General features: G+C 48.0%; 1 protein-coding gene across 5 annotated transcripts in view; it reads left to right on the forward strand.

Moving 5' to 3' along the window:
• LOC110518397 (protein CLEC16A) overlaps positions 1 to 25000 on the forward strand; it is a 73106-nt gene that overhangs the window by 31410 nt on the left and 16696 nt on the right. For 4 of the 5 annotated variants that reach the window (XM_036972138.1, XM_036972141.1, XM_036972140.1 and 1 more), the window contains 7 exons: positions 1935 to 2035; positions 2752 to 2871; positions 3483 to 3613; positions 10794 to 10838; positions 12547 to 12597; positions 18939 to 19067; positions 19846 to 19966. In XM_036972138.1, the coding sequence (XP_036828033.1) occupies positions 1935 to 2035; positions 2752 to 2871; positions 3483 to 3613; positions 10794 to 10838; positions 12547 to 12597; positions 18939 to 19067; positions 19846 to 19966 (698 nt within the window). Of the gene's footprint in view, positions 1 to 1934; positions 2036 to 2751; positions 2872 to 3033; positions 3077 to 3482; positions 3614 to 10793; positions 10839 to 12546; positions 12598 to 18938; positions 19068 to 19845; positions 19967 to 25000 lie in introns of all 5 variants that reach the window. The other variant, XM_036972139.1, reaches the window with a different exon arrangement.

Below are 25000 nucleotides of genomic sequence, written 5' to 3' on the forward strand. Positions count from 1 at the left end.
TTGTGTATCTAGTCTAGGGGAGGGTTTAGTATTGTGTATCTAGTCTAGGGGAGGGTTTAGTATTGTGTATCTAGGGGAGGGTTTAGTATTGTGTATCTAGTCCAGGGGAGGGTTTAGTATTGTGTATCTAGGGGAGGGTTTAGTATTGTGTATCTAGTCCAGGGGAGGGTTTAGTATTGTGTATCTGTGGAAAGGTAGGTCCTACTCTGTCTGGGGTGGAAAGGTAGGGGGGTGTAAAGGTAGGGGGTGGAAAGGTAGGGGGGTGGAAAGGTAGGCCCTACTCTGTCTGGGGTGGAAAGGTAGGGGGGTGGAAAGGTAGGGGGGTGGAAAGGTAGGGGGGTGGAAAGGTAGGTCCTACTCTGTCTGGGGTGGAAAGGTAGGGGGGTGGAAAGGTAGGCCCTACTCTGTCTGGGGTGGAAAGGTAGGGGGGTGGAAAGGTAGGGGGGTGGAAAGGTAGGCCCTACTCTGTCTGGGGTGGAAAGGCCTAACTTTTGAAAGTACCAAGCTCAGATTCCTAATGACGTCTTACAAGGACAGCCTCGTTTTCTGTGTGTGTGTGTGTGTGTGTGTGTGTGTGTGTGTGTGTGTGTGTGAAGCCCATACATTCTCTTATAGTCATTAGATACGAACTGAAGAGGAAGACAAATCAGTTTCACATCTGTTGGTTGAATTCACTGGAAGGAGCTCCTGCTGTATGTGGGTTCAGTGGAATCATCAACTCATCAATCACTGTCAACTGACGCACCTCCATTTGCTTGGAAATATTCTATCTCTGTCCTGATCAAAATACACTGTTTAGTTTTCTTTGGAAGTTGGTTTTCTGGGTGAATAATTATCCCTCCCTCTCTCTCCTGTCTCTCCTCTCTCTCTCTCTCCTGTCTCTCTCTCCTCTCTCTCTCTCCCTGTCTCTCTCTCTCTCTCTGTCTCTCCCTCTCTCTCTCTCCCTGTCTCTCTCTCTCTCTCTCTCTCCCTGTCTCTCTCTCCCTGTCTCTCTCTCCCTGTCTCTCTCTCCCTGTCTCTCTCTCCCTGTCTCTCTCTCCCGGTCTCTCTCTCCCGGTCTCTCTGTCCCTGTCGCTCTCTCCCTGTCGCTCTCTCCCTGTCTCTCTCCCGGTCTCTCTCTCTCTCCCGGTCTCTCTCTCTCTCCCGGTCTCTCTCTCTCTCTCCCTGTCTCTCTCTCTCTCTCCCTGTCTCTCTCTCTCTCTCCCTGTCTCTCTCTCTCTCTCCCTGTCTCTCTCTCTCTCTCCCTGTCTCTCTCTCTCTCTCCCTGTCTCTCTCTCTCTCTCTCTCTCTCCCTGTCTCTCTCTCTCTCTCTCTCTCCCTGTCTCTCTCTCTCTCTCTCTCCCTGTCTCTCTCTCCGTCTCTCTCTCTCCCTGTCTCTCTCCGTCTCTCTCTCTCTCCGTCTCTCTCTCCGTCTCTCTCTCTCCCTGTCTCTCTCCGTCTCTCTCTCTCTCCGTCTCTCTCTCTCTCCGTCTCTCTCTCTCTCCGTCTCTCTCTCTCCGTCTCTCTCTCTCTCCCTGTCTCTCTCTCCCTGTCTCTCTGTCTCTCTCTCCCTGTCTCTCTGTCTCTCTCTCTCTGTCTCTCCCTGTCTCTCTCTCTCTGTCTCTCTCTCTGTCTCTCTCTCCCTGTCTCTCTCTCCCTGTCTCTCTCTCCCTGTCTCTCTCTCTTTCTCTCTCCCTGTCTCTCTCTCTTTCTCTCTCCCTCTCTCTCTCTCTCTCCTCATCCTCATTGCCAAAGCAAGTGAGGTAGATAATATACAAAAGTGAAATAAACAATAAAAATTAACAGTAACATTATACATACATATATGTATATATATATATTTATTACAAATGTCATATTGTGTGTATATATATATATATATATATATACACACAGTGTTGTAACAATGTACAAATGGTTAAAGTCTGTCTCCTGTCTGTCTCTCTCTCCTCCAGACCGTTCCTAGACATGGTGTACAGTGCTCTAGATTGTAGTGAAGACGATTATCATGCTCTGTTTGTCCTCTGTCTCCTCTACGCTGTGTCACACAGCAAAGGTGAGAGGAGCATCTACACCATCTGTTCTGTTCAACAATAGATGAGTTAGCTCTGGTAGGTTAGCACCGGTAGGTTAGCTCCGGTAGGTTAGCTCCGGTAGGTTAGCTCCGGTAGGTTAGCTCCGGTAGGTTAGCTCCGGTAGGTTAGCTCCGGTAGGTTAGCTCCGGTAGGTTAGCTCTGGTAGGTTAGCTCTGGTAGGTTAGCTCATGTAGGTTAGCTCCGGTAGGTTAGCTCCGGTAGGTTAGCTCATGTAGGTTAGCTCCTGTAGGTTAGCTCCGGTAGGTTAGCTCCGGTAGGTTAGCTCCGGTAGGTTAGCTCCGGTAGGTTAGCTCATGTAGGTTAGCTCATGTAGGTTAGCTCATGTAGGTTAGCTCCTGTAGGTTAGCTCCTGTAGGTTAGCTCCGGTGGGTTAGCTCCGGTAGGTTAGCTCATGTAGGTTAGCTCATGTAGGTTAGCTCATGTAGGCTAGCTCCTGTAGGTTAGCTCCGGTAGGTTAGCTCCGGTAGGTTAGCTCCGGTAGGTTAGCTCCGGTAGGCTAGCTCCGGTAGGCTAGCTCCTGTAGGCTAGCTCCTGTAGGCTAGCTCCGGTAGGTTAGCTCCGGTAGGTTAGCTCCGGTAGGTTAGCTCCGGTAGACTAGTGGATCATGATGTTCTGTAGAGACGTTCCGTTAACCGATAGGAGCTGTAACTCGTTCTAAATGCGAGTGTTTGTTCAGGGATCAACCGTGAGTTGTTGGAGAGGCTGCAGTTACCAGTCCCAGACCAGGAGAGGAGCTGTTACAGCCAGGTGTTGGTGGAGAGACTCATACGAGTGATGAACGTGGCTGCACAACCAGGTAACACACACACACACACACTATCACACACACACACACACACACACACACACACACACACACACACACACACACACACACACACACACACACACACACACACACACACACACACAGTTACCAGTCCCAGACCAGGAGAGGAGCTGTTACAGCCAGGTGTTGGTGGAGAGACTCATACGAGTGATGAACGTGGCTGCACAACCAGGTAACACACACACACACACACACACTATCACACACACACACACACACACACACACACACACACACACACACACACACACAGTTACCAGTCCCAGACCAGGAGAGGAGCTGTTACAGCCAGGTGTTGGTGGAGAGACTCATACGAGTGATGAACGTGGCCGCACAACCAGGTAACACACACACACACACACACACTATCACACACACACACACACACACTAACACACACACCATCACACACACACACTAACACACACACTATCACACACACACACACTATCACACACACATTATCACACACACACACACACATTATCACACACACACACATTATCACACACACATGACCGCACGCACCCACAAACCACCTAACGTGTGTGTGTGTGTGTGTGTGTGTGTGTGTGTAGATGGTAAGGTACGTCTGGCTACTCTGGAGCTGAGCTGTCTGCTGTTGAAACGGTCCGTCCTCTCTTCCTCCTCCTCCTCCTCCTCTCCTGCTCACTGCATCATCAAGGATGTACACCTGGCCTGTCTAGAGGTGAGTCCCTCCCCCCTTTGGTCCTGACACCCAGGCCTCCTCTCTCTCTCTGGTCCCCAGCCCTCCTCTCTCTCTCTCTGGTCCCCAGCCCTCCTCTCTCTCTCTCTGGTCCCCAGCCCTCCTCTCTCTCTCTCTGGTCCCCAGCCCTCCTCTCTCTCTCTCTGGTCCCCAGCCCTCCTCTCTCTCTCTCTGGTCCCCAGCCCTCCTCTCTCTCTCTCTGGTCCCCAGCCCTCCTCTCTCTCTCTCTGGTCCCCAGCCCTCCTCTCTCTCTCTCTGGTCCCCAGCCCTCCTCTCTCTCTCTCTGGTCCCCAGCCCTCCTCTCTCTCTCTGGTCACCAGCCCTCCTCTCTCTCTCTGGTCCCCAGCCCTCCTCTCTCTCTCTGGTCCCCAGCCCTCCTCTCTCTCTGGTCCCCAGCCCTCCTCTCTCTCTGGTCCCCAGCCCTCCTCCTCTCTCTCTCTGGTCACCAGCCCTCCTCCTTTCTCTGGTCCCCAGCCCTCCTCTCTCTCTCTCTGGTCCCCAGCCCTCCTCTCTCTCTGGTCCCCAGCCCTCCTCCTCTCTCTCTCTGGTCCCCAGCCCTCCTCTTTCTCTGGTCCCCAGCCCTCCTCTCTCTCTCTGGTCCCCAGCCCTCCTCTCTCTCTGGTCCCCCAGCCCTCCTCTCTCTCTGGTCCCCCAGCCCTCCTCTCTCTCTGGTCCCCCAGCCCTCCTCTCTCTCTGGTCCCCCAGCCCTCCTCTCTCTCTGGTCCCCCAGCCCTCCTCTCTCTCTGGTCCCCCAGCCCTCCTCTCTCTCTCTGGTCCCCAGCCCTCCCCTCTCTCTGGTCCCCAGCCCTCCCCTCTCTCTGGTCCCCAGCCCTCCCCTCTCTCTCTGGTCCCCAGCCCTCCTCTCTCTCTCTCTGGTCCCCAGCCCTCCTCTCTCTCTCTCTGGTCCCCAGCCCTCCTCTCTCTCTCTCTGGTCCCCAGCCCTCCTCTCTCTCTCTCTGGTCCCCAGCCCTCCTCTCTCTCTCTCTGGTCCCCAGCCCTCCTCTCTCTCTCTCTGGTCCCCAGCCCTCCTCTCTCTCTCTCTGGTCCCCAGCCCTCCTCTCTCTCTCTCTGGTCCCCAGCCCTCCTCTCTCTCTCTCTGGTCCCCAGCCCTCCTCTCTCTCTCTCTGGTCCCCAGCCCTCCTCTCTCTCTGTATAACTCACCCTTCCCCCCTCCTCCACGTATTCCTCCTCCTCTTCTTCTTCTTCTTGTTAAATGAGTCATTTCATTCCAGTGTTTTCCTTTCTTGCATCACAATGGAATCTCTGGCTCTGTTCTCAAAATAAGCTGTTTGTTTTAATCGGAATTAGCAACCTTTTTAAACCAGGAATGATTGTTCATAGCAGCTCTGAATGACAACATCCAAGGGCTTGCTCATCAAGTGTTTCAGAGCATCACTCATGCTTCCTGCTTCCTGCTCTGTTCCTACTGAGATATAGAGTGTTCCAGAGCATCACTCATGCTTCCTGCTTCCTGCTCTGTTCCTACTGAGATATAGAGTGTTCCAGAGCACCACTCATGCTTCCTGCTTCCTGCTCTGTTCCTACTGAGATATAGTGTTCCAGAGCATCACTCATGCTTCCTGCTTCCTGCTCTGTTCCTACTGAGATATAGAGTGTTTCAGAGCATCACTCATGCTTCCTGCTTCCTGCTCTGTTCCTACTGAGATATAGAGTGTTTCAGAGCATCACTCATGCTTCCTGCTTCCTGCTCTGTTCCTACTGAGATATAGAGTGTTCCAGAGCACCACTCATGCTTCCTGCTTCCTGCTCTGTTCCTACTGGGATATAGAGTGTTCCAGAGCACCACTCATGCTTCCTGCTTCCTGCTCTGTTCCTACTGAGATATAGAGTGTTCCAGAGCACCACTCATGCTTCCTGCTTCCTGCTCTGTTCCTACTGAGATATAGAGTGTTTCAGAGCACCACTCATGCTTCCTGCTTCCTGCTCTGTTCCTACTGAGATATAGAGTGTTTCAGAGCATCACTCATGCTTCCTGCTTCCTGCTCTGTTCCTACTGAGATATAGAGTGTTTCAGAGCATCACTCATGCTTCCTGCTTCCTGCTCTGTTCCTACTGAGATATAGAGTGTTCCAGAGCACCACTCATGCTTCCTGCTTCCTGCTCTGTTCCTACTGGGATATAGAGTGTTCCAGAGCACCACTCATGCTTCCTGCTTCCTGCTCTGTTCCTACTGAGATATAGAGTGTTCCAGAGCACCACTCATGCTTCCTGCTTCCTGCTCTGTTCCTACTGAGATATAGAGTGTTTCAGAGCACCACTCATGCTTCCTGCTTCCTGCTCTGTTCCTACTGAGATATAGAGTGTTTCAGAGCACCACTCATGCTTCCTGCTTCCTGCTCTGTTCCTACTGAGATATAGAGTGTTCCAGAGCATCACTCATGCTTCCTGCTCTGTTCCTACTGAGATATAGAGTGTTTCAGAGCATCACTCATGCTTCCTGCTTCCTGCTCTGTTCCTACTGAGATATAGAGTGTTCCAGAGCATCACTCAGGCTTCCTGCTTCCTGCTCTGTTCCTACTGAGATATAGAGTGTTTCAGAGCATCACTCATGCTTCCTGCTTCCTGCTCTGTTCCTACTGAGATATAGAGTGTTCCAGAGCATCACTCAGGCTTCCTGCTTCCTGCTCTGTTCCTACTGAGATATAGAGTGTTCCAGAGCACCACTCATGCTTCCTGCTTCCTGCTCTGTTCCTACTGAGATATAGAGTGTTCCAGAGCATCACTCATGCTTCCTGCTTCCTGCTCTGTTCCTACTGAGATATAGAGTGTTCCAGAGCATCACTCATGCTTCCTGCTTCCTGCTCTGTTACTACTGAGATATAGAGTGTTCCAGAGCACCACTCATGCTTCCTGCTTCCTGCTTCCTGCTCTGTTACTACTGAGATATAGAGTGTTCCAGAGCATCACTCATGCTTCCTGCTTCCTGCTCTGTTCCTACTGAGATATAGAGTGTTCCAGAGCATCACTCATGCTTCCTGCTTCCTGCTCTGTTCCTACTGAGATATAGTGTTCCAGAGCATCACTCATGCTTCCTGCTTCCTGCTCTGTTCCTACTGAGATATAGAGTGTTCCAGAGCACCACTCATGCTTCCTGCTTCCTGCTCTGTTCCTACTGAGATATAGAGTGTTTCAGAGCACCACTCATGCTTCCTGCTTCCTGCTCTGTTCCTACTGAGATATAGAGTGTTCCAGAGCATCACTCATGCTTCCTGCTTCCTGCTCTGTTCCTACTGAGATATAGTGTTCCAGAGCACCACTCATGCTTCCTGCTTCCTGCTCTGTTCCTACTGAGATATAGAGTGTTCCAGAGCATCACTCATGCTTCCTGCTTCCTGCTCTGTTCCTACTGAGATATAGAGTGTTCCAGAGCACCACTCATGCTTCCTGCTTCCTGCTCTGTTCCTACTGAGATATAGAGTGTTTCAGAGCACCACTCATGCTTCCTGCTTCATGCTCTGTTCCTACTGAGATATAGAGTGTTCCAGAGCATCACTCATGCTTCCTGCTTCCTGCTCTGTTCCTACTGAGATATAGAGTGTTTCAGAGCATCACTCATGCTTCCTGCTTCCTGCTCTGTTCCTACTGAGATATAGAGTGTTCCAGAGCACCACTCATGCTTCCTGCTTCCTGCTCTGTTCCTACTGAGATATAGAGTGTTTCAGAGCACCACTCATGCTTCCTGCTTCCTGCTCTGTTCCTACTGAGATATAGAGTGTTCCAGAGCATCACTCATGCTTCCTGCTCTGTTCCTACTGAGATATAGTGTGTTTCAGAGCACCACTCATGCTTCCTGCTTCCTGCTCTGTTCCTACTGAGATATAGAGTGTTCCAGAGCATCACTCATGCTTCCTGCTTCCTGCTTCCTGCTCTGTTCCTACTGAGATATAGAGTGTTTCAGAGCACCACTCATGCTTCCTGCTTCCTGCTCTGTTCCTACTGAGATATAGAGTGTTTCAGAGCATCACTCATGCTTCCTGCTTCCTGCTCTGTTCCTACTGAGATATAGAGTGTTTCAGAGCATCACTCATGCTTCCTGCTTCCTGCTCTGTTACTACTGAGATATAGAGTGTTCCAGAGCACCACTCATGCTTCCTGCTTCCTGCTCTGTTACTACTGAGATATAGAGTGTTCCAGAGCATCACTCATGCTTCCTGCTTCCTGCTCTGTTACTACTGAGATATAGAGTGTTCCAGAGCACCACTCATGCTTCCTGCTTCCTGCTCTGTTACTACTGAGATATAGAGTGTTCCAGAGCATCACTCATGCTTCCTGCTTCCTGCTCTGTTCCTACTGAGATATAGAGTGTTTCAGAGCACCACTCATGCTTCCTGCTTCATGCTCTGTTCCTACTGAGATATAGAGTGTTCCAGAGCATCACTCATGCTTCCTGCTTCCTGCTCTGTTCCTACTGAGATATAGAGTGTTCCAGAGCATCACTCATGCTTCCTGCTTCCTGCTCTGTTACTACTGAGATATAGAGTGTTCCAGAGCACCACTCATGCTTCCTGCTTCCTGCTCTGTTACTACTGAGATATAGAGTGTTCCAGAGCATCACTCATGCTTCCTGCTTCCTGCTCTGTTACTACTGAGATATAGAGTGTTCCAGAGCACCACTCATGCTTCCTGCTTCCTGCTCTGTTACTACTGAGATATAGGTAACTGGGAAAATAATGGAAACATCTGAGTAAATGGTGGCTACAAAGTTCATTGAAAGCAGGTGAGGTTGTAATTAAGCAATTAACATCCCATCATGCTTAGGGTCATGTCTAAAAAAATTACTGGGCAGGACATTATTTTGGCTACCATGGCTGTGCCCCCGTAGGATGACAATGCCCCCCCCATCCACAGGGACCGACTGGTCACTGAATGGTTTGATGAGCATGAAAACGATGTAAGCCGTATGTCATGGCCGTCTCAGTCACCAGATCTCAACCCAATTGAACACTTCTAGGAGATTGCTTGAGAGATGCCTGAGACAGTGTTTTCCACCTCCATCAACAAAACGCCAAATGATGGAATTCCCTTGTGGAATAATGATGTCACATCCCTCCAATAGACTTCCAGACACTTGTAGAATCTATGTCAAGGTGTATTGAAGCTGTTCTGGTTGGTGGTCCAACGCCTTATTAAGACACTATGTTGGTGTTTCCTTTATTCTGGCAGTTACCTGGTGACCCAACGCCTTATTAAGACACTATGTTAGTGTTTCCTTTATTCTGGCAGTTACCAGGAGGCCCAATGCCTTATTAAGACACTATGTTGGTGTTTCCATTATTCTGGCAGTTACATGGTGGCCCAATGCCTTATTAAGACACTATGTTGGTGTTTCCTTTATTCTGCCAGTTACCTGGTGGTTGGTGACCCAACGCCTTAAGACACTATGTTAGTGTTTCCTTTATTCTGGCAGTTACCAGGAGGCCCAATGCCTTATTAAGACACTATGTTAGTGTTTCCTTTATTCTGGCAGTTACCTGTATGTTAGCTCTTTGGTCTGTGTTGTTGAGGAGTGTGTTCAGTAGGTGTGATGTGTATTCTGTGTTGTTGTTGAGGAGTGTGTTCAGTAGGTGTGATGTGTGTTCTGTGTGTTGTTGAGGAGTGTGTTCAGTAGGTGTGATGTGTGTTCTGTGTGTTGTTGAGGAGTGTGTTCAGTAGGTGTGATGTGTGTTCTGTGTGTTGTTGAGGAGTGTGTTCAGTAGGTGTGATGTGTGTTCTGTGTGTTGTTGAGGAGTGTGTTCAGTAGGTGTGATGTGTGTTCTGTGTGTTGTTGAGGAGTGTGTTCAGTAGGTGTGATGTGTGTTCTGTGTGTTGTTGAGGAGTGTGTTCAGTAGGTGGGATGTGTGTTGTTGAGGAGTGTGTTCAGTAGGTGTGATGTGTGTTCTGTGTGTTGTTGAGGAGTGTGTTCAGTAGGTGTGATGTGTGTTGTTGAGGAGTGTGTTCAGTAGGTGTGATGTGTGTTCTGTGTGTTGTTGAGGAGTGTGTTCAGTAGGTGTGATGTGTTGTTGAGGAGTGTGTTCAGGAGGTGTGATGTGTGTTCTGTGTTGTTGAGGAGTGTGTTCAGGAGGTGTGATGTGTGTTCTGTGTTGTTGTTGAGGAGTGTGTTCAGTAGGTGTGATGTGTTGTTGAGGAGTGTGTTCAGGAGGTGTGTTCTGTGTTGTTGAGGAGTGTGTTCAGGAGGTGTGATGTGTGTTCTGTGTTGTTGTTGAGGAGTGTGTTCAGGAGGTGTGATGTGTGTTGTTGAGGAGTGTGTTCAGTAGGTGTGATGTGTGTTCTGTGTTGTTGAGGAGTGTGTTCAGGAGGTGTGATGTGTGTTCTGTGTGTTGTTGAGGAGTGTGTTGTGTGTTGTTGAGGAGTGTGTTCAGGAGGTGTGATGTGTGTTCTGTGTTGTTGTTGAGGAGTGTGTTCAGGAGGTGTGATGTGTGTTCTGTGTGTTGTTGAGGAGTGTGTTCAGGAGGTGTGATGTGTGTTCTGTGTTGTTGTTGAGGAGTGTGTTCAGGAGGTGTGATGTGTGTTGTTGAGGAGTGTGTTCAGGAGGTGTGATGTGTGTTGTTGAGGAGTGTGTTCAGGAGGTGTGATGTGTTGTTGTTGAGGAGTGTGTTCAGTAGGTGTGATGTGTGTTCTGTGTGTTGTTGAGGAGTGTGTTCAGGAGGTGTGATGTGTGTTCTGTGTTGTTGAGGAGTGTGTTCAGGAGGTGTTCTGTGTGTTGTTGAGGAGTGTGTTCAGGAGGTGTGATGTGTGTTCTGTGTTGTTGTTGAGGAGTGTGTTCAGTAGGTGTGATGTGTGTTGTTGAGGAGTGTGTTCAGGAGGTGTGATGTGTGTTGTTGAGGAGTGTGTTCAGTAGGTGTGATGTGTGTTCTGTGTGTTGTTGAGGAGTGTGTTCAGGAGGTGTGATGTGTTGTTGTTGAGGAGTGTGTTCAGGAGGTGTGATGTGTGTTCTGTGTTGTTGTTGAGGAGTGTGTTCAGTAGGTGTGATGTGTGTTGTTGAGGAGTGTGTTCAGGAGGTGTGATGTGTGTTGTTGAGGAGTGTGTTCAGTAGGTGTGATGTGTGTTCTGTGTGTTGTTGAGGAGTGTGTTCAGGAGGTGTGATGTGTTGTTGTTGAGGAGTGTGTTCAGGAGGTGTGATGTGTTGTTCTGTGTGTTTCAGGGAGCCAGAGAAGAGAGTCTGCATCTCCTACGGCGTTTCTATAAGGCAAGTTTTTCCCCTCTCTCATATTGAAGCATAAACGTTGTTGTCCCTTGTGAAGACAGTCTGGAGACGTGTTGTTGTTCCGTGTGGAGACAGTCTGGAGACTTGTTGTTTTCCCTTGTGAAGACAGTCTGGAGACGTGTTGTTGTCCCTTGTGAAGACAGTCTGGAGACTTGTTGTTGTCCCTTGTGAAGACAGTCTGGAGTCTTGTGAGGACATTGTGGTTGGAAAACACATGAACATGGTACTGCTCTTCTACAAAACAAGTGTTCCTCTCACACACTTTTTTAAGGGGGATTAGATCAGATTTAATATTGCAGATAGATGGGGTGGCAGGTAGCCGATTATTTAAAGAGGAGTCTAGTCACCATGTTTCAGATGATTTAAAGAGGAGGTCTAGTCACCATGTTTCAGATGATGTAAAGAGGAGTCTAGTCACCATGTTTCAGATGATTTAAAGAGGAGTCTAGTCACCATGTTTCAGATGATTTAAAGAGGAGTCTAGTCACCATGTTTCAGATGATTTAAAGAGGAGTCTAGTCACCATGTTTCAGATGATTTAAAGAGGAGTCTAGTCACCATGTTTCAGATGATTTAAAGAGGAGTCTAGTCACCATGTTTCAGAGGATTTAAAGAGGAGTCTAGTTACCATGTTTCAGATGATTTAAAGAGGAGTCACCATGTTTCAGATGATTTAAAGAGGTCTAGTCACCATATTTCAGATGATTTAAAGAGGAGTCTAGTCACCATGTTTCAGATGATGTAAAGAGGAGTCTAGTCACCATGTTTCAGATGATTTAAAGAGGAGGTCTAGTCACCATGTTTCAGATGATTTAAAGAGGTCTAGTCACCATGTTTCAGATGATTTAAAGAGGAGTCTAGTCACCATGTTTCAGATGATTTAAAGAGGAGGTCTAGTCACCATGTTTCAGATGATTTAAAGAGGAGTCTAGTCACCATGTTTCAGATGATTTAAAGAGGAGTCTAGTCACCATGTTTCAGATGATTTAAAGAGGAGTCTAGTCACCATGTTTCAGATGATTTAAAGAGGAGTCTAGTCACCATGTTTCAGATGATTTAAAGAGGAGTCTAGTCACCATGTTTCAGATGATTTAAAGAGGAGTCTAGTCACCATGTTTCAGATGATTTAAAGAGGAGTCTAGTCACCATGTTTCAGATGATTTAAAGAGGTCTAGTCACCATGTTTCAGATGATTTAAAGAGGAGTCTAGTCACCGTGTTTCAGATGATTTAAAGAGGAGTCTAGTCACCATGTTTCAGATGATTTAAAGAGGAGTCTAGTCACCATGTTTCAGATGATTTAAAGAGGAGTCTAGTCACCATGTTTCAGATGATTTAAAGAGGAGTCTAGTCACCATGTTTCAGATTATTTAAAGAGGAGTCTAGTCACCATGTTTCAGATGATGTAAAGAGGAGTCTAGTCACCATGTTTCAGATTATTTAAAGAGGAGTCTAGTCACCATGTTTCAGATGATTTAAAGAGGAGTCTAGTCACCATGTTTCAGATGATTTAAAGAGGAGTCTAGTCACCATGTTTCAGATGATTTTGAAGATGCACTAGTGACATGATTTTTTTTATGTCCCTCTCTCTATCTGTCTCTCTCTCTCTCTCTCTCTCTCTGTCTCTCTCTCTCTCTCTCTCGCTCTACTCTCTCTCTCTCTCTCTCTCTCTCTCTCTCTCTCTATCTCAGGGGGAGGAGATCTTCCTGGACATGTTTGAAGATGAGTACAGGAGCATGACGGTTAGTCCACCTGTCTCAGACACACAACCACACACACACAACCACACACACACAACCACACACACACAACCACACACACGTGATATATATGTTGTCTTTGTGTTGTTATGACGCAAGTGTGTGTGTGTGTGAGAGTGTGAACGCACGTGTGCCTGTGCTGCCTGTATGTGCGTGTATCCGTGCGTGCGTGCGTGTGTGTGTGTGTGTGTGTTTGTGTGTTCTTGTATGGCGAATAAGCCAGATGTTGTTGTGGGGGTTGATGATTCTGGAAGTGGGTTGTTCATTCAACTGCTACATGATTCTGGAAGTGGGTTGTTCATTCTACTGCTACATGATTCTGGAAGTGGGTTGTTCATTCTACTGAAGCTTCTTCGAATACAGCCCCTTGGTAATGAAGGACTGCCTTGGACTGCCTTGTATTTAAGTGGTAGTTGGTGGATTGATATTTGACCGTCTCGGTAACAGCCCCTTGGTAATGAAGGTATATCCTTGGACTGCCTTGTATTTAAGTGGTAGTTGGTGGTATTGACATTAGACGGTCTAGGTAACAGCCCCTCGGTCTCGGTAACAGCCCCTCGGTCTCGGTAACAGCCCCTCGGTCTCGGTAACAGCCCCTCGGGTCTCGGTAACAGCCCCTCGGTCTCGGTAACAGCCCCTCGGTCTCGGTAACAGCCCCTCGGGTCTCGGTAACAGCCCCTCGGTCTCGGTAACAGCCCCTCGGTCTCGGTACCAGCCCCTCGGTCTCGTTAACAGCCCCTCGGTCTCGGTAACAGCCCCTCGGTCTCGGTAACAGCCCCTCGGTCTCGGTAACAGCCCCTCGGTCTCGGTAACAGCCCCTCGGTCTCGGTACCAGCCCCTCGGTCTCGGTAACAGCCCCTCGGTCTCGGTAACAGCCCCTCGGTCTCGGTAACAGCCCCTCGTCTCGGTAACAGCCCCTCGGGTCTCGGTAACAGCCCCTCGGGTCTCGGTAACAGCCCCTCGGTCTCGGTAACAGCCCCTCGGTCTCGGTAACAGCCCCTCGGGTCTCGGTAACAGCCCCTCGGGTCTCGGTAACAGCCCCTCGGTCTCGGTAACAGCCCCTCGGTCTCGGTAACAGCCCCTCGGTCTCGGTAACAGCCCCTCGGTCTCGGTAACAGCCCCTCGGTCTCGGTAACAGCCCCTCGGTCTCGGTACCAGCCCCTCGGTCTCGGGAACAGCCCCTCGGTCTCTGTAACAGCCCCTCGGTCTCGGTAACAGCCCCTCGGTCTCGGTAACAGCCCCTCGGTCTCGGTAACAGCCCCTCGGTCTCGGTAACAGCCCCTCGGTCTCGGTAACAGCCCCTCGGGTCTCGGTAACAGCCCCTCGGGTCTCGGTAACAGCCCCTCGGTCTCGGTAACAGCCCCTCGGTCTCGGTAACAGCCCCTCGGTCTCGGTAACAGCCCCTCGGTCTCGGTAACAGCCCCTCGGTCTCGGTAACAGCCCCTCGGTCTCGGTAACAGCCCCTCGGTCTCGGTAACAGCCCCTCGGTCTCTGTAACAGCCCCTCGGTCTCTGTAACAGCCCCTCGGTCTCTGTAACAGCCCCTCGGGTCTCGGTAACAGCCCCTCGGTCTCGGTAACAGCCCCTCGGTCTCGGTAACAGCCCCTCGGTCTCGGTAACAGCCCCTCGGTCTCGGTAACAGCCCCTCGGGTCTCGGTAACAGCCCCTCGGTCTCGGTAACAGCCCCTCGGTCTCGGTACCAGCCCCTCGGTCTCGTTAACAGCCCCTCGGTCTCGGTAACAGCCCCTCGGTCTCGGTAACAGCCCCTCGGTCTCGGTAACAGCCCCTCGGTCTCGGTAACAGCCCCTCGGTCTCGGTACCAGCCCCTCGGTCTCGGGAACAGCCCCTCGGTCTCTGTAACAGCCCCTCGGTCTCGGTAACAGCCCCTCGGTCTCGGTAACAGCCCCTCGGTCTCGGTAACAGCCCCTCGGTCTCGGTAACAGCCCCTCGGTCTCGGTAACAGCCCCTCGGGTCTCGGTAACAGCCCCTCGGGTCTCGGTAACAGCCCCTCGGTCTCGGTAACAGCCCCTCGGTCTCGGTAACAGCCCCTCGGGTCTCGGTAACAGCCCCTCGGGTCTCGGTAACAGCCCCTCGGTCTCGGTAACAGCCCCTCGGTCTCGGTAACAGCCCCTCGGTCTCGGTAACAGCCCCTCGGTCTCGGTAACAGCCCCTCGGTCTCGGTAACAGCCCCTCGGTCTCGGTACCAGCCCCTCGGTCTCGGGAACAGCCCCTCGGTCTCTGTAACAGCCCCTCGGTCTCGGTACCAGCCCCTCGGTCTCGGTAACAGCCCCTCGGTCTCGGTAACAGCCCCTCGGTCTCGGTAACAGCCCCTCGGTCTCGGTAACAGCCCCTCGGTCTCGGTAACAGCCCCTCGGTCTCGGTAACAGCCCCTCGGTCTCGGTAACAGCCCCTCGGTCTCGGTAACAGCCCCTCGGTCTCGGGAACAGCCCCTCGGTCTCGGTAACAGCCCCTCGGTCTCGGTAACAGCCCCTCGGGTCTCGGTAACAGCCCCTCGGGTCTCGGTAACAGCCCCTCGGTCTCGGTAACAGCCCCTCGGTCTCGGTAACAGCCCCTCGGTCTCGGTAACAGCCCCTCGGTCTCGGTAACAGCCCCTCGGTCTCGGTAACAGCCCCTCGGTCTCGGTAACAGCCCCTCGGTCTCGGTAACAGCCCCTCGGTCTCTGTAACAGCCCCTCGGTCTCTGTAACAGCCCCTCGGTCTCTGTAACAGCCCCTCGGGTCTCGGTAACAGCCCCTCGGGTCTCGGTAACAGCCCCTCGGTCTCGGTAACAGCCCCTCGGTCTCGGTAACAGCCCCTCGGTCTCGGTAACAGCCCCTCGGTCTCGGTAACAGCCCCTCGGTCTCGGTAACAGCCCCTCGGTCTCGGTAACAGCCCCTCGGGTCTCGGTAACAGCCCCTCGGTCTCGGTACCAGCCCCTCGGTCTCGGTAACAGCCCCTCGGTCTCTGGAACAGCCCCTCGGTCTCTGGAACAGCCCCTCGGTCTCGGGAACAGCCCCTCGGGTCTCGGTAACAGCGTCTTCACAATGTATTCATTCCCCTGTGACTTATTCAACATTTTGTGTTTCTTACAGCCTGGATTCAAAAAATGGATGAAATATAAATATTTTTTCTCTTCTTACACACAATACCTCATAATGAGAAAGTGAAAACGTCATTTTTTTTAGAAACGTATTGAAAATGACAAACAGAAATATATAATTTATGTAAGTTTTCACACCCCTGAGTCATTACTTTGTAGAACCGCCTTTGTCAGTGATTACAGCTGTGAGTGTTTCTGGCGAATTCTCCAAGAGCTGTGAGTGTTTCCGGGTAATTCTCTGAGAGCTGTGAGTGTTTCTGGGTAATTCTCTTAAGAGCTGTGAGTGTTTCTGGGTAATTCTCTAAGAGCTGTGAGTGTTTCTGGGTAATTCTCTAAGAGCTGTGGGTGTTTCTGGGTAAGTCTCTTAAGAATGATTTATTATTATCTAAATGATTCAAGCTCTGTCATTGGTTGTTGATCCGTTGCCGTAGACAACCATTTCCAGGTCTCGTCGTACATTTACAAGTAGATTTAAGTCAGAACTTTAATTCAGCCAATCAGGAGCATTCGCTGTTGTCTTGGTAATCAGCCCCAGTGTGAGTTTGGCCTTGGTGTTTTAGGGTTATTGTCCAGCTGAAAGGTGGATTCATTTCCCAGGTTATCCTCGCTGTCGTCTTGGTAATCAGCCCCAGTGTGAGTTTGGCCTTGGTGTTTTAGGGTTATTGTCCAGCTGAAAGGTGGATTCATTTCCCAGGTTATCCTCGCTGTCGTCTTGGTAATCAGCCCCAGTGTGAGTTTGGCCTTGGTGTTTTAGGGTTATTGTCCAGCTGAAAGGTGAATTCATCTCCCAGGTTATCCTCGCTGTCGTCTTGGTAATCAGCCCCAGTGTGAGTTTGGCCTTGGTGTTTTAGGGTTATTGTCCAGCTGAAAGGTGAATTCATCTCCCAGTGTCTGTTGAATAACAGACTAAACCAAACTAAGGAAGTTATTATGTGGCCTGTTAAAACTGCTTTGGACAACAGCCGGTGAAATTGCAGAGCGCCAAATTCAAAAAAACAGAAATACTCATAATAAACATTCCTAAAACATACAAGTGTTATTTATTTAATTGTACCCTTTATTTAACTAGGCAAGTCAGTTAAGAACAAATTATTATTTTCAATGACGGCCTTGTTCAGGGGGGTGGGTTAACTGCCTTGTTCAGGGGGGTGGGTTAACTGCCTTGTTCAGGGGCAGAACGACAGATTTTTAACCTTGTCAGCTCGGGGATTTGAATTTGCAACCTTCTGGTTACTAGTCCAACACTCTAACCACTAGGGTACCCCGTTATACATCAGTTTAAAGATTAACTTCTTGTTAATCCAACCGCTGTGTCAGATTTCAAAAAGGCATTACGGCGAAACCATGGGATTATCTGAGAACATCGCCCCGCAGACAAATCATTACAAACAGTAACCAGCCAAGTAGAAGAGTTACACAAGTCAGAAATAGCGATTAGAATGTATCACTTACCCTTGATGATCTTCATATGGTTGCACTCACAAGACTCCATGTTACACAATAAATGTTCGTTTTGTTCAATAAAGTCCCTCTTTATATCCAAAACCCTCAGTTTTTTCATGGTGCGTTTTGTTCAGTTATCCATTGGCACAAAGCACGATCACAGCAGGCTGACGAAAAATCACATAAGTACCATAACAGTTCATAGAACAATGTCAAACGATGTTTATAATCAATCCTCAGATTGTTTTTTGTCATAAATGATCGATCATATTTCAACTGGACAAAAGCTTCGTCAATAGAAAAGGAGAAACAAGAAAGGCGAGGTCCCGATTACGCGCAGGACTCATGTCTGGAAATCTCCACTGTCCTCTCATTGAAATCGCTGTATCTCCCTCAGTTTTCAGAGTAGAAGCCTGAAACAACGCCTAACGACTGGCCACATGTAGAAGAAGCCACAGAGCTCGTGAACTGGGTCCTAAGTCTGGTGGATAGGCTTTCAATGGAAAAACAGGCATCAAAATAATAGTACTTCCTGGATGGATTTTCCTCAGGTTTTTGCCTGCCATATCAGTTCTGTTATACTCACAGACATTATTTGAACAGTTTTGGAAACTTTAGAGTGTTTTCTATCCAAATCTACCAACTATATGCATATCCTAGCTTCTAGCCCTGAGTAGCAGGCAGGTTACTTTGGGCACCTCAGTCATCCAAACTTCCGAATACTGCCCCCTATCCCAATAAAGTTAAGGCAGAGGTTTACTCAGAGTAACCCCCTGAACGTGGAGTACCTGATAATGTATTTAATGTGTCTCCAGAGTAATCCCCTGATAATGTATTTAATGTGTCTCCAGAGTAAGCCCCTGATAATGTATTAATGTGTCTCCAGAGTAAGCCCCTGATAATGTATTTAATGTGTCTCCAGAGTAAGCCCCTGATAATGTATTAATGTGTCTCCAGAGTAAGCCCCTGATAATGTATTTAATGTGTCTCCAGAGTAAGCCCCTGATAATGTATTTAATGTGTCTCCAGAGTAAGCCCCTGATAATGTATTTAATGTGTCTCCAGAGTAAGCCCCTGATAATGTATTAATGTGTCTCCAGAGTAAGCCCCTGATAATGTATTTAATGTGTCTCCAGAGTAAGCCCCTGATAATGTATTAATGTGTCTCCAGAGTAAGCCCCTGATAATGTATTTAATGTGTCTCCAGAGTAAGCCCCTGATAATGTATTTAATGTGTCTCCAGAGTAAGCCCCTGATAATGTATTAATGTGTCTCCAGAGTAAGCCCCTGATAATGTATTTAATGTGTCTCCAGAGTAAGCCCCTGATAATGTATTAATGTGTCTCCAGAGTAAGCCCCTGATAATGTATTTAATGTGTCTCCAGAGTAAGCCCCCGATAATGTATTTAATGTGTCTCCAGAGTAATCCCCTGATAATGTATTTAATGTGTCTCTCCAGAGTAAGCCCCTGATAATGTATTTAATGTGTCTCCAGAGTAAGCCCCTGATAATGTATTAATGTGTCTCCAGAGTAAGCCCCTGATAATGTATTTAATGTGTCTCCAGAGTAAGCCCCCGATAATGTATTTAATGTGTCTCCAGAGTAAGCCCCTGATAATGTATTTAATGTCTCTCCAGAGTAAGCCCCTGATAATGTATTTAATGTGTCTCCAGAGTAAGCCCCTGATAATGTATTTAATGTGTCTCCAGAGTAAGCCCCTGATAATGTATTTAATGTGTCTCCAGAGTAAGCCCCTGATAATGTATTTAATGTGTCTCCAGAGTAAGCCCCTGAACGTGGAGTACCTCATGATGGACGCGTCTGTTCTACTTCCTCCTACTGGTACTCCTCTGACTGGAATAGACTTCGTTAAGAGACTGCCCTGTGGAGGAGTAGAGAAGACCAGACGGGTAACACACACACACACTGAGACACGCACACACACACCTACTGACCTGGGGAGGGATGTTCTGTACCTACTGACCTGGGGAGGGATGTTCTGTACCTACTGACCTGGGGAGGGATGTTCTGTACCTACTGACCTGGGGAGGGATGTTCTTTACCTACTGACCTGGGGAGGGATGTTCTTTACCTACTGACCTGGGGAGGGATGTTCTGTACCTACTGCCCTGGGGAGGGATGTTCTGTACCACCTACTGCCCTGGGGAGGGATGTTCTGTACCTACTGACCTGGGGAGGGATGTTCTGTACCTACTGACCTGGGGAGGGATGTTCTGTACCTACTGCCCTGGGGAGGGATGTTCTGTACCTACTGACCTGGGGAGGGATGTTCTGTACCTACTGACCTGGGGAGGGATGTTCTGTACCTACTGACCTGGGGAGGGATGTTCTGTACCTACTGACCTGGGGAGGGATGTTCTGTACCTACTGACCTGGGGAGGGATGTTCTGTACCTACTGCCCTGGGGAGGGATGTTCTGTACCTACTGCCCTGGGGAGGGATGTTCTGTACCTACTGCCCTGGGGAGGGATGTTCTGTACCTACTGACCTGGGGAGGGATGTTCTGTACCTACTGACCTGGGGAGGGATGTTCTGTACCTACTGCCCTGGGGAGGGATGTTCTGTACCTACTGCCCTGGGGAGAGATGTTCTGTACCAAGTGAGACACACTGAACCAGCCACTCTGTGTGTCGTATGTTGGTGACCGATGTGTTTCTCCCTCTACAGGCCATCCGTGTGTTCTTCATGCTGAGATCATTATCTCTTCAGCTGCAGGGAGAACCAGAGACGCAGCTTCCTCTCACTCGCTCTGAAGACCTCATCAAGACAGACGATGTCCTGGACCTAAGTAAGACTGTGTGTGTGTGTGTGTGTGTGTTAAGCTCTGACTGACCATGCTCTTGACCTCATCAAGACTGACCGTGTTCTAGACCTCATCAAGACTGACCGGGTTCTATACTTAATCAAGACTGACCATGTTCTAGACCTCATCAAGACTGACCATGTTCTAGACCTCATCAAGACTGACCATGTTCTAGACCTCATCAAGACTGACCATGTTCTAGACCTCATCAAGACTGACCATGTTCAAGACCTCATCAAGACTGACCATGTTCAAGACCTCATCAAGACTGACCATGTTCAAGACCTCATCAAGACTGACCATGTTCAAGACCTCATCAAGACTGACCATGTTCTAGACCTCATCAAGACTGACCATGTTCAAGACCGACCGTGTTCTACACCTCATTGAGACCGACCGTGTTCTACACCTCATTGTGACTGACCATGTTCTAGACCTCATCAAGACTGACCATGTTCTAGACCTCATCAAGACTGACCATGTTCAAGACCGACCGTGTTCTACACCTCATTGAGACTGACCGTGTTCTACACCTCATTGAGACTGACCGGGTTCTAGACCTCATCAAGACTGACCATGTTCTAGACCTCATCAAGACTGACCATGTTCTAGACCTCATCAAGACTGACCATGTTCAAGACCGACCGTGTTCTACACCTCATTGATACCGACCGTGTTCTACACCTCATTGAGACTGACCGGGTTCTAGACCTCATCAAGACTGACCATGTTCTAGACCTCATCAAGACTGACCATGTTCAAGACCAACCGTGTTCTACACCTCATTGAGACTGACCGGGTTCTAGACCTCATCAAGACTGACCATGTTCTAGACCTCATCAAGACTGACCATGTTCTAGACCTCATCAAGACTGACCATGTTTTAGACATCATCGAGACTGACATGTTCTAGATCTCAGTAAGTCTGTGTGAGTTTGTTACAGTAATATTATTGGAACAGACAGAAGGGGTTCAGGCCCACAGTGGAAACCTCTGACTCAACTCTGATACACTTTTAGAGCAGAGGTGTGTTTGTGTGTGTTTGTGTTTGTGTGTGTGTGTGTGTGTGTGTGTGTGTGTGTGAAATAAGATGAAACACTGATCACTTCCCTTCTGATACAGAGAGAGACCTGGGGGGGGAGGGATGGTTGATTAAGTCTCTATCTGATAGAGACCTGGGAAGGGGGGGGGTGGTTGATTAAGTCTCTATCTGAGAGAGACCTGGGGGAGGGGGGGTTGATTAAGTCTCTATCTGATAGAGACCTGGGGGGGGGGGGGGGGGGGGGGGGGGGTTGATTAAGTCTCTATCTAATAGAGACCTGGGGGAGGGATGGTTGATTAAGTCTCTATCTGAGAGAGACCTGGGGGTGGGGGGGGTTGATTAAGTCTCTATATGATAGTAGCGTTGATCATTGTTTTATTGACGAGGAAGGGAAAGTAGAAGTAGCGAAGTATAAACAGGTGATTTCCAACCACACGCCACAGGGCTGTGTCGGCTAAAGGTCAGTCTGGAACGTCGTTCCTCAGTTATCTCTGACAACGACATATCACGGCTTAATCATTTAATGACATTTTATATTAAATACGGAATATTTCTCAGACCTCGTCAATGACGTCCACGTACAGTGGGGAAAAAAGGTATTTAGTCAGCCACCAATTGTGCAAGTTCTCCCACTTAAAAAGATGAGAGAGGCCTGTAATTTTCATCATAGGTACACTTCAACTATGACAGACAAAATGAGGGGGAAAAAATCCAGAAAATCACATTGTAGGATTTTTAATGAATTTATTTGCAAATGATGGTGGAAAATAAGTATAAATTATATAAATTATATATTAATTCATATAAAGATGTCTCTACTGTCTAACGTGGTGGATTAACACTCCTCATTATAATATTAGTCTCTACTGTCTAACGTGGTAGATTAACACTCCTCATTATAATATTAGTCTCTACTGTCTAACGTGGTAGATTAACACTCCTCATTATAATATTAGTCTCTACTGTCTAACGTGGTAGATTAATACTCATCATTATAATATTAGTCTCTACTGTCTAACGTGGTAGATTAACACTCCTCATTATAATATTAGTCTCTACTGTCTAACGTGGTAGATTAATACTCCTCATTATAATATTAGTCTCTACTGTCTAACGTGGTAGATTAACACTCCTCATTATAATATTAGTCTCTACTGTCTAACGTGGTAGATTAATACTCCTCATTATAATATTAGTCTCTACTGTCTAACGTGGTAGATTAATACTCCCCATTGTAATATTAGTCTCTACTGTCTAACGTGGTAGATTAATACTCCTCATTATAAAGATGTCTCTACTGTCTAACGTGGTGGATTAATACTCCTCATTATAGTATAGTAGTGTTCTGATAGCCTGTATGGTTGTGTTGTGGTCTCTCTGTAGATAACAGTGATCTGATAGTCTGTATGGTTGTGTTGTGGTCTCTCTCTCTCTCTGTAGATAACAGTGTTCTGATAGCCTGTATGGTTGTGTTGTGGTCTCTCTCTCTGTAGATAACAGTGATCTGATAGCCTGTATGGTTGTGTTGTGGTCTCTCTCTGTAGATAACAGTGTTCTGATAGCCTGTATGGTTGTGTTGTGGTCTCTCTCTCTCTGTAGATAACAGTGATCTGATAGCCTGTATGGTTGTGTTGTGGTCTCTCTCTCTGTAGATAACAGTGTTCTGATAGCCTGTATGGTTGTGTTGTGGTCTCTCTCTCTCTTTAGATAACAGTGTTCTGATAGCCTGTATGGTTGTGTTGTGGTCTCTCTCTCTGTAGATAACAGTGTTCTGATAGCCTGTATGGTTGTGTTGTGGTCTCTCTCTCTGTAGATAACAGTGTTCTGATAGCCTGTATGGTTGTGTTGTGGTCTCTCTCTCTCTGTAGATAACAGTGTTCTGATAGTCTGTATGGTTGTGTTGTGGTCTCTCTCTCTGTAGATAACAGTGATCTGATAGCCTGTATGGTTGTGTTGTGGTCTCTCTCTCTCTCTGTAGATAACAGTGTTCTGATAGCCTGTATGGTTGTGTTGTGGTCTCTCTCTCTGTAGATAACAGTGATCTGATAGCCTGTATGGTTGTGTTGTGGTCTCTCTCTCTCTGTAGATAACAGTGATCTGATAGCCTGTATGGTTGTGTTGTGGTCTCTCTCTCTGTAGATAACAGTGTTCTGATAGCCTGTATGGTTGTGTTGTGGTCTCTCTCTCTCTGTAGATAACAGTGATCTGATAGCCTGTATGGTTGTGTTGTGGTCTCTCTCTCTGTAGATAACAGTGATCTGATAGCCTGTATGGTTGTGTTGTGGTCTCTCTCTCTCTCTTTAGATAACAGTGTTCTGATAGCCTGTATGGTTGTGTTGTGGTCTCTCTGTAGATAACAGTGTTCTGATAGCCTGTATGGTTGTGTTGTGGTCTCTCTGTAGATAACAGTGATCTGATAGCCTGTATGGTTGTGTTGTGGTCTCTCTGTAGATAACAGTGTTCTGATAGCCTGTATGGTTGTGTTGTGGTCTCTCTCTCTCTCTGTAGATAACAGTGATCTGATAGCCTGTATGGTTGTGTTGTGGTCTCTCTGTAGATAACAGTGATCTGATAGCCTGTATGGTTGTGTTGTGGTCTCTCTCTCTCTCTGTAGATAACAGTGATCTGATAGCCTGTATGGTTGTGTTGTGGTCTCTCTCTCTCTCTGTAGATAACAGTGATCTGATAGCCTGTATGGTTGTGTTGTGGTCTCTCTCTCTGTAGATAACAGTGTTCTGATAGCCTGTATGGTTGTGTTGTGGTCTCTCTCTCTGTAGATAACAGTGATCTGATAGCCTGTATGGTTGTGTTGTGGTCTCTCTCTCTCTTTAGATAACAGTGATCTGATAGCCTGTATGGTTGTGTTGTGGTCTCTCTCTCTGTAGATAACAGTGATCTGATAGCCTGTATGGTTGTGTTGTGGTCTCTCTGTAGATAACATTGTTCTGATAGTCTGTATGGTTGTGTTGTGGTCTCTCTCTCTGTAGATAACAGTGATCTGATAGCCTGTATGGTTGTGTTGTGGTCTCTCTCTCTCTGTAGATAACAGTGTTCTGATAGCCTGTATGGTTGTGTTGTGGTCTCTCTCTCTCTCTGTAGATAACAGTGATCTGATAGCCTGTATGGTTGTGTTGTGGTCTCTCTCTCTCTGTAGATAACAGTGTTCTGATAGCCTGTATGGTTGTGTTGTGGTCTCTCTCTCTCTTTAGATAACAGTGATCTGATAGCCTGTATGGTTGTGTTGTGGTCTCTCTGTAGATAACAGTGATCTGATAGCCTGTATGGTTGTGTTGTGGTCTCTCTGTAGATAACAGTGATCTGATAGCCTGTATGGTTGTGTTGTGGTCTCTCTGTAGATAACAGTGTTCTGATAGCCTGTATGGTTGTGTTGTGGTCTCTCTCTCTCTCTGTAGATAACAGTGATCTGATAGCCTGTATGGTTGTGTTGTGGTCTCTCTCTCTCTGTAGATAACAGTGATCTGATAGCCTGTATGGTTGTGTTGTGGTCTCTCTGTAGATAACAGTGTTCTGATAGCCTGTATGGTTGTGTTGTTGTCTCTCTGTAGATAACAGTGTTCTGATAGCCTGTATGGTTGTGTTGTGGTCTCTCTCTCTCTCTGTAGATAGCAGTGTTCTGATAGCCTGTATGGTTGTGTTGTGGTCTCTCTGTAGATAACAGTGATCTGATAGCCTGTATGGTTGTGTTGTGGTCTGTCTCTCTCTGTAGATAACAGTGTTCTGATAGCCTGTATGGTTGTGTTGTGGTCTCTCTCTCTGTAGATAACAGTGATCTGATAGCCTATATGGTTGTGTTGTGGTCTCTCTCTCTCTTTAGATAACAGTGTTTTGATAGCCTGTATGGTTGTGTTGTGGTCTCTCTCTCTCTCTGTAGATAACAGTGATCTGATAGCCTGTATGGTTGTGTTGTGGTCTCTCTCTCTGTAGATAACAGTGATCTGATAGCCTGTATGGTTGTG

The sequence above is a fragment of the Oncorhynchus mykiss genome, unplaced genomic scaffold (genome assembly GCF_013265735.2).
Source record: "Oncorhynchus mykiss isolate Arlee unplaced genomic scaffold, USDA_OmykA_1.1 un_scaffold_120, whole genome shotgun sequence".
Taxonomy (NCBI): Eukaryota; Metazoa; Chordata; class Actinopteri; order Salmoniformes; family Salmonidae; genus Oncorhynchus; species Oncorhynchus mykiss.